Source organism: Haliotis rubra, unplaced genomic scaffold (genome assembly GCF_003918875.1).
Source record: "Haliotis rubra isolate DU_JTF1 unplaced genomic scaffold, ASM391887v1 Scf489, whole genome shotgun sequence".
Classification (NCBI taxonomy): Eukaryota; Metazoa; Mollusca; class Gastropoda; order Lepetellida; family Haliotidae; genus Haliotis; species Haliotis rubra.
The window spans coordinates 381725-395817 of record NW_025767178.1 but is presented as its reverse complement, the minus strand read 5'-3'; the positions used below and the strand labels follow the sequence as shown (position 1 = coordinate 395817).

General features: G+C 47.3%; 1 protein-coding gene across 2 annotated transcripts in view; it reads left to right on the top strand.

Moving 5' to 3' along the window:
- The window catches only part of LOC124291269 (TATA box-binding protein-associated factor RNA polymerase I subunit C-like), a 100060-nt gene that overhangs the window by 59081 nt on the left and 26886 nt on the right, over window positions 1-14093 (top strand). For both annotated transcript variants that reach the window (XM_046728239.1, XM_046728237.1), the window contains exon 4: window positions 1870-2028. In XM_046728239.1, coding sequence (XP_046584195.1) covers window positions 1870-2028 — 159 coding nt within the window. The remainder of the gene's footprint in view (window positions 1-1869; window positions 2029-14093) is intronic.

Below are 14093 nucleotides of genomic sequence, written 5' to 3'. Positions count from 1 at the left end.
GGTAGATATATCAAACAGATCCTAAAGTTGTGCCTTTTGCTATTTGCAGATTTTTGGCATTTTTATTTTTCTTGGTTTCCATGGAAACATTTTGGACTTAGTCTCAAAAAGTAAGGATTGCTTTCGCTTTCGAGCACAACTCAAAAACCGTTATAATATATTTCAACAAAACTTGGTAGATATATCAAACACATCCTAAAGTTGTGCCTTTTGCTATTTGCAGATTTATATTTGGGATATAGTCGTCGCCTCGTCCGTCTGTCCGATCCGTCCGTCCGTAGAATCATTTTGTTTCAGGAGCATAACTCAAAACCGTTCGATATTTTTCAACCCAAATTGGTAGGTATGTCAAACATAACCTAAGGTGGTGCCTTTTGCTATTTACAGGTTATTGTCATTTTATTTTTCTCGGTTTCCATGGAAACGTTTTGGACTTAGTCTTAAAGAAGGGTGGGCTTCCCGTTTCCGGAGCATAACTCAAGAACTGTTCAGTATTTTTCAACAAAACTTGGTAGATATATCAAACAGATCCTAAAGTGGTGCCTTTTGCTCTTCACAGATTTTTGGTATTTTTATTTTTCCCGGTTTCCATGGAAACGATTCGGACTTAGTCCCAAAAGTGAGGGGTGGGCTTCGTTTCCGGAGCACACCTGACCTATCCTAGACCCTAGGATCAAAGTTTAACTTTGGAGGATATCCTAGGGCTAGGATCCTTTCCTTTTCGAGAATAGGGGCCCAGGCTTCTGTGCCTCTAGCTCCAGTACAGCACCGCCTGCACCACCTCATCAGCAACATTGACAGCAGGTGCCTACAAGTTTCCTCACCTGTCAGCTTCTCTCTCAGTTCCCACCTTCAATGGATGCACCACACCCTTCTCCAGGGAACCAACAGGACCAGTATCAGAGATACTTGCCATGGATAGTGGAACTGTAACTACAACCACCAAGCATATTCCCAGTGTCAGTGACTGTCTCAAGCTTTGATTTACCAGGAACAAAAACTGCTTCAGACTCTTCCTCAGCATTGCTAAGCACCTCATTCTAGATGGTCATTATGTTCCACATCAAGTCCTGCCTGATTTTATTTGCTGTTTCAGGACAGGGTGTCCAAGAGCATTTGCTCCTCACCCCGAGCCTCTTCTTGTCGCCTAAAGAAAACTTGCTGTATTTTAGACCTGTGTTTGGCTCTCTTACCCTAGGATTGTGGCTCATAGTACTGCAGACGGACATCCTGCAACCATAAGACAAAAAGCCCAGTAAGCCAAAGGTCAGGTTGAGACAACTTCTGCTCTGACTCAAAACAGACCAATGAGTGGTTTGCAACGAGTCCTCTATTTCAGATACTTGGAACTTGAGCAGAAACAACAAAGCCTCTGTATACAACATACCTGTTGGCAGGTGTCTACACTATTTTGGCTGGAACTTTGAACATCTGTTCCAGTTCTCTGGGTCATTAGTACTCTCCAACTCTACCTACTGCCCTGAGCAGCGCAATAGCCTCTGTCTCTAAATTCTAACTGCTTTACCTGTAAGAGAATCTGGGACAACATCTAGAACTCTCTGTCATTCCCAGTCTGCTATGTCTCAAGGAGCATCTAGGAGAGATGACTCAAGAACATGTTGGGTACAAAGTGGTGAACGGATATGTGTGGCTAAATGTTGTGCACTATTTTACAATTAAAGCATTGATATTGCTTCTTTTTCACTCACATGAAATTTGATTGCCACTCTGAATGATTGCCAATGAAGCATTTGTTTTATTTTGTCAATCTTATTTTTTTAACTTTGGAGACATTCACATTTTACCCACATACAACTTGAACAAACTGAAATGCTGCAATGTTGGTGTAACTTTACTGTGTTCACCTAGATGAGCCAATTCCATCAGAACATTATCCAAGTCGGACATAGTGTGTCCACGCTTGACCCCTCAGACTGCCGCCCTGTTGACAAGATTTGTAGCTCTGTGCCTCGCCTAGCTGTTATGTGGAGGGACTACAAGCACCTCATCAAATACAACAAGTACTTGGTGAGTACAATCATCTAGTTGCACATTAAGGCAGGTGTATTTTGTATGAAGTGATCAAGTGATCTTCATGTTTCAACAGCTGGTGACATCTTTGTTGCACAATATTTGCACATCTTTGTTGGACAGCGGATAGAATGTTTGCCCTGAAAACCTGTGTAATGCCAAAAGATGTCTTGACTTGTGTCCCTGCATGACATTAGGGAAATAAAACATGGGGGCTAGTAAGATAAGAGTCAGTATAGAGTGTGTTAATAATCTGGAATCAGTTTAACCCTTTTTGACCTCACCTCACCTGCTTTTTCGGCACCTGACATAATCAGCAGTGGTGGCATCAGAGGGCACTACATCAATGAAACTGAAACATTACATGCTTCATATAACGATGATGAATGATGATGCTAGAGGAGCTTTATTGGCAACATGCCAGAAAATCTTGCTGGCCAGTTCAAGACGTGCACGTTGTTGACAAACAGCTCTGCACACCACCTCAATCCTCTGTGTCGATGTTCACGCATCAACATCATGCTCTTGAACACTGTGTGACCAGTCTGGTAATAGTGCACTTTGTGCATCCCATAATTCATGCAACATGGCCCGGTGTTGCTCCCATCTGCAGCATCCCAATAGCTCTCTCTGTCTGTTCTGTGGTGAATCAGGGCATGGTCGTTGTCTCAGATGGATGGTAGAAAAGAAACAGTACCGTTCTGCAAGTGTTTCATACTCAATTCTCCTGTTCTGTACACCTTGTAAGTTTTAGTGAAAAAATTCAGTTTATTTGTTAAAAACATGTCACATGTGGTTTTCTTTACAATCATTATGTATGTGGTGCTTGAGAGGTGTGTTGCTAGCTAACATATGGGTTTATGACCATATGATGGTGAATGAATACATATTTACTTTTGGTGTCGTTTATCATCTCCCCAGAAACACCACTGGAACTCTGAAATTGAAACATGACCATCTCACCAATGATGACATCTTGTTTGTTTGTGAAGAGCCTCAAATCTGATTTTCAGTATTGCCACCCTAAAGAGACCCTATAAAAAACACATGGTTAGGAAAATCTTTCAGTTTCAGTTGAAATGTAATTAAATATGGTATAAAGCTAGGGGCTAGTGTGTGATGTTGTAACCTTGATTTATGCTTTACATTTTCACTGTGCTCTTAAATTTCCTCAAAGAACACTGTGAATAAGCAGCTTTTCCTCAGAAATAACTGGATCAATTTCTTGTTGACAAATGTAATTTGTTCAAGAGGTCTGTATACTGACTGTCCTGAGGCATTGTTTGTAAACAGCAACAGCGTACTCTGCTCCCTTGTTTTGTGAGAAGAGTTTTTATTTGAATTACCACAGATGAAAAGAACATAAATAGACTGAATGAGATGTGACAATGTGACACGGGCTCAAGATTGGCTTCATACCACCGAGGCACATTTAAGTGGTAATCTTGGCTTGAATAAAAAAGACTAGCTATTCTCGTCAAGTTGGAATTACAATTTTGGAACTATCCATGCAAAAACACAAAAAAATTTCTCTTCAGTTTGCCTTCAAGAAAATATGTCATTGAAACTGCTTCTGCACAGCACTTTCATTGTCAGCTTTGCTGTGAGGAGCCCTATTGTTTTGGTTTGAGTTTGGTTTGAGAACTGAATCAAGCTAAGCTAAAGACTTGATGTCACACTCAGAAATGATTTTATGCATAATAAAAAGTACACATCACCACTGATGCACTGTCCCTTTGATTCAGATTTGCAATATAACACAGGAACTATTTCTAAAAACTCCAGCTATTTCTGACCCAATTTCACATCTTACTTTTCTATGTCTCTCAAAATGATTTTATTTTGCTTTCTAACAATATTCTCCTCTGAAAGTGCCAGACAGAAGAAGCTGAACTGTGGATGCATGTTTCTTCTTATCTCCTTATATTTGGTTCAAATTGAATTGTATGAAGTACACAATGCCATTTAGAATGTGGTCAAATGTAACACGTTATATTTGGGATTACACTTTCTTTGTAAAGTACAAATTCTAGTATTTTTGTTGGGTTGAGTCCCATCCGGGATTCGAACCAACACCCTCAGAGTCAGGCATCTAATCGCCAGCACACAAAGTCAGATGCCTAGACAGCTCAGCCACTGCGGCTTCCACAAAAATGGACGTCTGACAACTGGTAGTCTAGACTGTGGACTTTGTGTACTTTCATAGCCAATTAACACTTATCAGAGGGGTACACAAAGTCCACAGTCTAGACTACCAGTTGTCCGACTTCCATTTTGGTTGCTGAAGACCAATTATATCCCGGATCTTCACGGGCACTTTCACAGGAACTAATATGTACTTATGATCACACAATGCCATTTAGAACATATGTTATATTTGGGTTTACGCTCTGTTAGTAAAGTACAGATTCTAGTACTTTTGTGGCTGAGTGGTCTAGGCGTCTGACTTTGTGTGCTGGCAATTAGGTGCCTGACTCTGAGGGTGTGGGTTCAAATCCCGGATAGGACTCAACCCAACAAAAGAATTTGTACTTTACAAAGAAAGTGTAATCCCAAATATAACATATGTTACAAATTGAATTGTAGTCTGTATTTTGTGAATATGACCTCAAAAGGCACATAAGGCTCAGAGTTGAAACTTTGTCTAGGACAGGGGCAAGCCAAAATTTACTTCCCAGATACCTGACCTCCCATAACACTACTATTTCTTATTTCAGCTCAATAAACTGAATGTCCATAGTATTCTGGTAGATGTCACAGTACATGTCCCTGGTGGTGTGGTAGATGTCAGTGTACATGGCCCTGGTGGTGTGGCAGATGTCACGTACATGTCCCTGGTGGTGTGGAAGATGTCAGTGTACATGGCCCTGGTGGTGTGGCAGATGTCACAGTACATGTCCCTGGTGGTGTGGTAGATGTCAGTGTACATGTCCCTGGTGGTGTGGTAGATGTCACAGTACATGTCCCTGGTGGTGTGGCAGATGTCACGGTACATGTCCCTGGTGGTGTGGTAGATGTCAGTGTACATGGCCCTGGTGGTGTGGCAGATGTCACGGTACATGTCCCTGGTGGTGTGGCAGATGTCACGGTACATGTCCCTGGTGTTGTGGTAGATGTCAGTGTACATGTCCCTGGTGGTGTGGTAGATGTCACAGTACATGTCCCTGGTGGTGTGATGTCCAGATGTCCCTGGTGGTGTGGTGATGTCCCTGGTGGTGTGGTAGATGTCACAGTACATGTCCCTGGTGGTGTGGCAGATGTCACAGTACATGTCCCTGGTGGTGTGGTAGATGTCACTGTACATGTCCCTGGTGGTGTGGTAGATGTCACTGTACATGTCCCTGGTGGTGTGGTAGATGTCACAGTACATGTCCCTGGGGTGTGGTAGATGTCACAGTACATGTCCCTGGTGGTGTGGTAGATGTCACAGTACATGTCCCTGGTGGTGTGGTAGATGTCACAGTACATGTCCCTAGGGGTGTGGTAGATGTCAGTACATGTCCCTGGTGGTGTGGTAGATGTCAGTGTACATGTCCCTGGTGGTGGGTAGATGTCACAGTACATGTCCCTGGTGGTGGTAGATGTCACAGTACATGTCCCTGGTGGTGTGGTAGATGTCACAGTACATGTCCCTAGTGGTGTGGTAGATGTCACGTACATGTCCCTAGGGTGTGATAGATGTCAGTGTACATGTCCCTAGGGTGTGGTAGATGTCACAGTATGTCCCTAGGAGTGGTAGATGTCACATGTCCCTGGTGGTGTGGTAGATGTCACGGTACATGTCCCTGGTGTTGTGGTAGATGTCACAATACATGTCCCTAGGGGTGTGGCAGATGTCACAGTTATGTCCCTAGGGTGTGGTAGATGTCAGTGTACATGTCCCTGGTGGTGTGGTAGATGTCACGGTACATGTCCCTGGTGTTGTGGTAGATGTCAGTGTACATGTCCCTAAGGGTGTGGTAGATGCCATGGTACATGTCCCTAGGGGTGTGATAGATGTCACAGTACATGTCCCTAAGGGTATGGTAGATGTCACAGTACATGTCCCTGGTGTTGTGGTAGATGTCAGTGTACATGTCCCTGGTGGTGTGGTAGATGTCACAGTACATGTCCCTAGGGGTGTGGTAGATGTCACAGTACATGTCCCTGGTGGTGTGATAGATGTCAGTGTACATGTCCCTAGGGGTGTGGTAGATGTCAGTGTACATGTCCCTGGTGGTGTGATAGATGTCACAGTACATGTCCCTTGTGGTGTGGTAGATGTCAGTGTACATGTCCCTAAGGGTGTGGTAGATGTCACAGTACATGTCCCTGGTGGTGTGGTAGATGTCAGTGTACATGTCCCTAGGGTGTAGTAGATGTCACGGTACATGTCCCTGGTGGTGTGGTAGATGTCAGTGTACATGTCCCTAAGGGTGTGGTAGATGTCACAGTTCATGTCCCTGGTGGTGTGGTAGATGTCAGTGTACATGTCCCTAAGTGTGTGGTAGATGTCACAGTACATGTCCCTAGGGTGTGATAGATGTCAGTGTACATGTCCCTGGTGGTGTTATAGATGTCAGTGTACATGTCCCTGCTGTTGTGTGGTAGATGTCAGTGCACATGTCCCTGGTGGTGTGGTAGATGTCAGTGTACATGTCCCTGGTGGTGTGGTAGATGTCACAGTACATGTCCCTAGGGGTGTGGTAGATGTCACAGTACATGTCCCTGGTGGTGTGATAGATGTCAGTGTACATGTCCCTAAGGGTATGGTAGATGTCACAGTACATGTCCCTAGTGGTGTGGTAGATGTCACAGTACATGTCCCTGGTGGTGTGGTAGATGTCACAGTTCATGTCCCTGGTGGTGTGGCAGATGTCACAGTTCATGTCCCTGGTGGTGTGACAGATGTCAGTGTACATGTCCCTAAGGGTGTGGTAGATGTCACAGTACATGTCCCTGGTGGTGTGATAGATGTCACGGTACATGTCCCTGGTGGTGTGGTAGATGTCAGTGTACATGTCCCTGGTGGTGTGGCAGATGTCACAGTACATGTCCCTGGTGGGTGTGGTAGATGTCAGTGTACATGTCCCTGGTGGTGTGGTAGATGTCACAGTTCATGTCCCTGGTGGTGTGGCAGATGTCACAGTACATGTCCCTGGTGGTGTGATAGATGTCAGTGTACATGTCCCTAAGGGTATGGTAGATGTCACAGCACATGGCGTCCCTGGTGGTGTGATAGATGTCAGTGTACATGTCCCTGGTGGTGTGGTAGATGTCAGTGTACATGTCCCTAGGGGTGTGGTAGATGTCAGTGTACATGTCCCTGGTGGTGTGGTAGATGTCAGTGTACATGTCCCTGGTGGTGTGGTAGATGTCAGTGTACATGTCCCTGGTGGTGTGGTAGATGTCACAGTACATGTCCCTGGTGGTGTGGCAGATGTCACAGTACATGTCCCTGGTGGTGTGGTAGATGTCACAGTACATGTCCCTGGTGGTGTGGTAGATGTCACAGTACATGTCCCTAGTGGTGTGGTAGATGTCACAGTACATGTCCCTGGTGGTGTGGTAGATGTCACAGTTCATGTCCCTAGGGGTGTGGTAGATGTCAGTGTACATGTCCCTAGGGGTGTGGTAGATGTCAGTGTACATGTCCCTAGGGTGGTAGATGTCAGTGTACATGTCCCTAAGGGTGTGTGGTAGATGTCACAGTACATGTCCCTGGTGGTGTGGTAAATGTCACAGTACATGTCCCTAGTGGTGTGGTAGATGTCAGTGTACATGTCCCTAGTGGTGTGGATAGATGTCAGTGTACATGTCCCTAGGGGTGTGGTAGATGTCACAGTACATGTCCCTAGGAGTGTGGTAGATGTCAGTGTACATGTCCCTGGTGGTGTGGTAGATGTCAGTGTACATGTCCCTGGTGTGTGGTAGATGTCACAGTTCATGTCCCTGGTGGTGTGGCAGATGTCACAGTACATGTCCCTGGTGGTGTGACAGATGTCAGTGTACATGTCCCTGGTGGTGTGGTAGATGTCACGGTACATGTCCCTGGTGGTGCGGTAGATGTCACGGCATTACGTCCCTGGTGGTGTGGCAGATGTCAGTGTACATGTCCCTGGTGGTGTGGTAGATGTCAGTGTACATGTCCCTAAGGGTATGGTAGATGTCACAGTTCATGTCCCTGGTGGTGTGGTAGATGTCAGCAGTACATGTCCCTAAGTGTGTGTGGTAGATGTCACAGTACATGTCCCTAGGGGTGTGATAGATGCCAGTGTACATGGCCCTGGTGGTGTTATAGATGTCAGTGTACATGTCCCTGGTGGGTGGTAGATGTCAGTGTACATGTCCCCTGGTGGTGTGATAGATGTCAGTGTACATGTCCCTGGTGGTGTGGTAGATGTCACAGTACATGTCCCTAGGGGTGTGGTAGATGTCACAGTACATGTCCCTGGTGGTGTGATAGATGTCAGTGTACATGTCCCTAAGGGTATGGTAGATGTCACATTACATGTCCCTAGTGGTGTGGTAGATGTCACAGTACATGTCCCTGGTGGTGTGGTAGATGTCACAGTTCATGTCCCTGGTGGTGTGGCAGATGTCACAGTTCATGTCCCTGGTGGTGTGACAGATGTCAGTGTACATGTCCCTAAGGGTGTGGTAGATGTCACAGTACATGTCCCTGGTGGTGTGGTAGATGTCAGTGTACATGTCCCTAGTGGTGGAGATGTCAGATGTCACGGTACATGTCCCTGGTGTGGTGTGGTAGATGTCAGTGTACATGTCCCTAAGGGTGTGGTAGATGTCACAGTTCATGTCCCCTGGTGGTGTGGTAGATGTCAGTGTACATGTCCCTAAGTGTGTGGTAGATGTCACAGTTCATGTCCCTGGTGGTGTGGCAGATGTCACAGTTCATGTCCCTGGTGGTGTGGTAGATGTCAGTGTACATGTCCCTGGTGGTGTGATAGATGTCAGTGTACATGTCCCTGGTGGTGTGGTAGATGTCACGGTACATGTCCCTGGTGGTGTGGCAGATGTCACAGTATTACGTCCCTAGGGGTGTGATAGATGTCAGTGTACATGTCCCTAAGGGTGTGGTAGATGTCACAGTTCATGTCCCTGGTGGTGTGGCAGATGTCACAGTACATGTCCCTGGTGGTGTGATAGATGTCAGTGTACATGTCACTAAGGGTATGGTAGATGTCACAGTTACATGGCCCTGGTGGTGTGATAGATGTCAGTGTACATGTCCCTGGTGGTGTGGTAGATGTCAGTGTACATGTCCCTAGGGGGTGTGGTAGATGTCAGTGTACATGTCCCTGGTGGTGTGGTAGATGTCAGTGTACATGTCCCTGGTGGTGTGGCAGATGTCACGGTACATGTCCCTGGTGGTGTGGTAGATGTCAGTGTACATGGCCCTGGTGGTGTGGCAGATGTCACGGTGCATGTCCCTGGTGGTGTGGGCAGATGTCACGGTACATGTCCCTGGTGGTGTGGTAGATGTCACGGTACATGTCCCTGGTGGTGTGGTAGATGTCACAGTACATGTCCCTAGGGTGTGGTAGATGTCACAGTACACATGTCCCTGGTGGTGTGGTAGATGTCACAGTTCATGTCCCTAGGGGTTGTGGTAGATGTCAGTGCATGTCCTGGTGGTGTGGTAGATGTCAGTGTACATGTCCCTAGGGGTATGGTGAGATGTCGAGTGTACATGTCCCTAAAGGTGTGGTAGAGAGTCACAGTACATGTCCCTGGTGGTGTGGTGAAATGTCACAGTACATGTCCCTAGTGGTGTGGTAGATGTCAGTGTACATGTCCCTAGGGGTGTGATAGATGTCAGTGTACATGTCCCTAGGGTGTGGTAGATGTCACAGTTACATGTCCTAGGAGTGTGGTAGATGTCAGTGTACATGTCCCTGGTGGTGTGGTAGATGTCAGTGTACATGTCCCTGGTGGTGTGGTAGATGTCACAGTTCATGTCCCTGGTGGTGTGGCAGATGTCACAGTTCATGTCCCTGGTGGTGTGACAGATGTCAGTGTACATGTCCCTGGTGGTGTGATAGATGTCACGGTACATGTCCCTGGTGGTGTGGTAGATGTCACGGTACATGGCCCTGGTGGTGTGGCAGATGTCACAGTACATGTCCCTAGGGGTGTGATAGATGTCAGTGTACATGTCCCTAGGGGTATGGTAGATGTCACAGTTCATGTCCCTGGTGGTGTGGCAGATGTCACAGTACATGTCCCTGGTGGTGTGATAGATGTCAGTGTACATGTCCCTGGTGGTGTGGTAGATGTCACAGTACATGGCCCTGGTGGTGTGGTAGATGTCAGTGTACATGTCCCTGGTGGTGTGGTAGATGTCAGTGTACATGTCCCTAGGGGTGTGGTAGATGTCAGTGTACATGTCCCTGGTGGTGTGGTAGATGTCAGTGTACATGTCCCTGGTGGTGTGGCAGATGTCACGGTACATGTCCCTGGTGGTGTGGTAGATGTCAGTGTACATGGCCCTGGTGGTGTGGCAGATGTCACAGTTCATGTCCCTGGTGGTGTGGCAGATGTCACAGTACATGTCCCTGGTGGTGTGGTAGATGTCACGGTACATGTCCCTGGTGGTGTGGTAGATGTCACAGTACATGTCCCTAGGGGTGTGGTAGATGTCACAGTACATGTCCCTGGTGGTGTGGTAGATGTCACAGTTCATGTCCCTAGGGGTGTGGTAGATGTCAGTGTACATGTCCCTAGGGGTGTGGTAGATGTCAGTGTACATGTCCCTAGGGGTGTGGTAGATGTCAGTGTACATGTCCCTAAGGATTGTGGTAGAAGTCAATGTCCCTGGTGGTGTGGTAGATGTCACAGTACATGTCCCTAGTGGTGTGGTAGATGTCACGGTACATGTCCCTAGGGGTGTGATAGATGTCAGTGTACATGTCCCTAGGGGTGTGGTAGATGTCACAGTACATGTCCCTAGGAGTGTGGTAGATGTCAGTGTACATGTCCCTGGTGGTGTGGTAGATGTCAGTGTACATGTCCCTAGGGGTGTGGTAGATGTCATAGTACATGTCCCTAGGGGTGTGATAGATGTCAGTGTACATGTCCCTGGTGGTGTGGTAGATGTCACGGTACATGTCCCTGGTGTTGTGGTAGATGTCAGTGTACATGTCCCTAAGGGTGTGGTAGATGCCATGGTACATGTCCCTAGGGGTGTGATAGATGTCACAGTACATGTCCCTAAGGGTATGGTAGATGTCACAGTACATGTCCCTGGTGTTGTGGTAGATGTCAGTGTACATGTCCCTGGTGGTGTGGTAGATGTCACAGTACATGTCCCTAGGGGTGTGGTAGATGTCACAGTACATGTCCCTGGTGGTGTGATAGATGTCAGTGTACATGTCCCTAGGGGTGTGGTAGATGTCAGTGTACATGTCCCTGGTGGTGTGATAGATGTCACAGTACATGTCCCTTGTGGTGTGGTAGATGTCAGTGTACATGTCCCTAAGGGTGTGGTAGATGTCACAGTACATGTCCCTGGTGGTGTGGTAGATGTCAGTGTACATGTCCCTAGGGGTGTAGTAGATGTCACGGTACATGTCCCTAAGGGTGTGGTAGATGTCAGTGTACATGTCCCTAAGGGTGTGGTAGATGTCACAGTTCATGTCCCTGGTGGTGTGGTAGATGTCAGTGTACATGTCCCTAAGTGTGTGGTAGATGTCACAGTACATGTCCCTAGGGGTGTGATAGATGTCAGTGTACATGTCCCTGGTGTTGTGGTAGATGTCAGTGTACATGGCCCTGGTGGTGTTATAGATGTCAGTGTACATGTCCCTGGTGTTGTGGTAGATGTCAGTGTACATGTCCCTGGTGGTGTGATAGATGTCAGTGTACATGTCCCTGGTGGTGTGGTAGATGTCACAGTACATGTCCCTAGGGGTGTGGTAGATGTCACAGTACATGTCCCTGGTGGTGTGATAGATGTCAGTGTACATGTCCCTAAGGGTATGGTAGATGTCACAGTACATGTCCCTGGTGGTGTGGTAGATGTCACAGTACATGTCCCTGGTGGTGTGGTAGATGTCACAGTTCATGTCCCTGGTGGTGTGGCAGATGTCACAGTACATGTCCCTAGTGGTGTGGTAGATGTCAGTGTACATGTCCCTGGTGGTGTGGCAGATGTCCGCGGTACATGTCCCTGGGTGGTGTGGCAGATGTCACAGTACATGTCCCTGGTGGTGTGGTAGATGTCAGTGGTACATGTCCCTGGTGGTGTGGTAGATGTCACAGTACATGTCCCTAGGGGTGTGGTAGATGTCACAGTACATGTCCCTGGTGGTGTGGTAGATGTCACAGTTCATGTCCCTAGGGGTGTGGTAGATGTCAGTGTACATGTCCCTGGGGGTGTGGTAGATGTCAGTGTACATGTCCCTAGGGGTGTGGTAGATGTCACTGTACATGTCCCTAGGGTGTGGTAGATGTCACAGTACATGTCCCTGGTGGTGTGGTAGATGTCACAGTACATGTCCCTAGTGGTGTGGTAGATGTCAGTGTACATGTCCCTAGGGTGTGATAGATGTCAGTGTACATGTCCCTAGGGGTGTGGTAGATGTCACAGTACATGTCCCTAGGGTGTGGTAGATGTCAGTGTACATGTCCCTAGTGGTGTGGTAGATGTCACGGTACATGTCCCTGGTGTTGTGGTAGATGTCAGTGTACATGTCCCTAGGGGTGTGGTAGATGTCACAGTACATGTCCCTGGTGGTGTGATAGATGTCAGTGTACATGTCCCTGGTGGTGTGGTAGATGTCACGGTACATGTCCCTGGTGGTGTGGTAGATGTCAGTGTACATGTCCCTAAGGGTGTGGTAGATGTCATGGTACATGTCCCTAGGGGTGTGATAGATGTCACAGTACATGTCCCTAAGGGTATGGTAGATGTCACAGTACATGTCCCTGGTGTTGTGGTAGATGTCAGTGTACATGTCCCTGGTGGTGTGGTAGATGTCACAGTACATGTCCCTAAAAGGGGTGTGGTAGATGTCACAGATGTCCCTGGTGGTGTGATAGATGTCAGTGTACATGTCCCTAGGGGTGTGGTAGATGTCAGTGTACATGTCCCTGGTGGTGTGATAGATGTCAGTGTACATGTCCCTGGTGGTGTGGTAGATGTCAGTGTACATGTCCCTAAGGGTGTGGTAGATGTCACAGTACATGTCCCTGGTGGTGTGGTAGATGTCAGTGTACATGTCCCTAGTGGTGTGACAGATGTCAGTGTACATGTCCCTGGTGGTGTGGTAGATGTCAGTGTACATGTCCCTAATGGGTGTGGTAGATGTCACAGTTCATGTCCCTGGTGGTGTGGTAGATGTCAGTGTACATGTCCCTAAGTGTGTGGTAGATGTCACAGTACATGTCCCTAGGGGTGTGATAGATGTCAGTGTACATGTCCCTGGTGTTGTGGTAGATGTCAGTGTACATGGCCCTGGTGGTGTTATAGATGTCAGTGTACATGTCCCTGGTGTTGTGGTAGATGTCAGTGTACATGTCCCTGGTGGTGTGATAGATGTCAGTGTACATGTCCGTCGTGGTGTGGTAGAAGTCACAGTACATGTCCCTAGGGGTGTGGTAGATGTCACAGTACATGTCCCTGGTGGTGTGATAGATGTCAGTGTACATGTCCCTAAGGGTATGGTAGATGTCACATTACATGTCCCTAGGTGGTGTGGTAGATGTCACAGTACATGTCCCTGGTGGTGTGGTAGATGTCACAGTTCATGTCCCTGGTGGTGTCAGTGGTCAGATGTCACAGTTCATGTCCCTGGTGGTGTGAGTAGATGTCACAGTGTCATGTCCCTGGTGGTGTGGTAGATGTCAGTGTACATGTCCCTAATGGTGTAGTAGATGTCACGAGTACATGTCCCTGGTGGTGTGGTAGATGTCAGTGTACATGTCCCTAAGTGGTGTGGTAGATGTCACAGTGTCATGTCCCTGGTGGTGGTAGATGTCAGTGTACATGTCCCTAAGTGGTGTGGTAGATGTCACAGTTCATGTCCCTGGTGGTGTGACAGATGTCACAGTACATGTCCCTG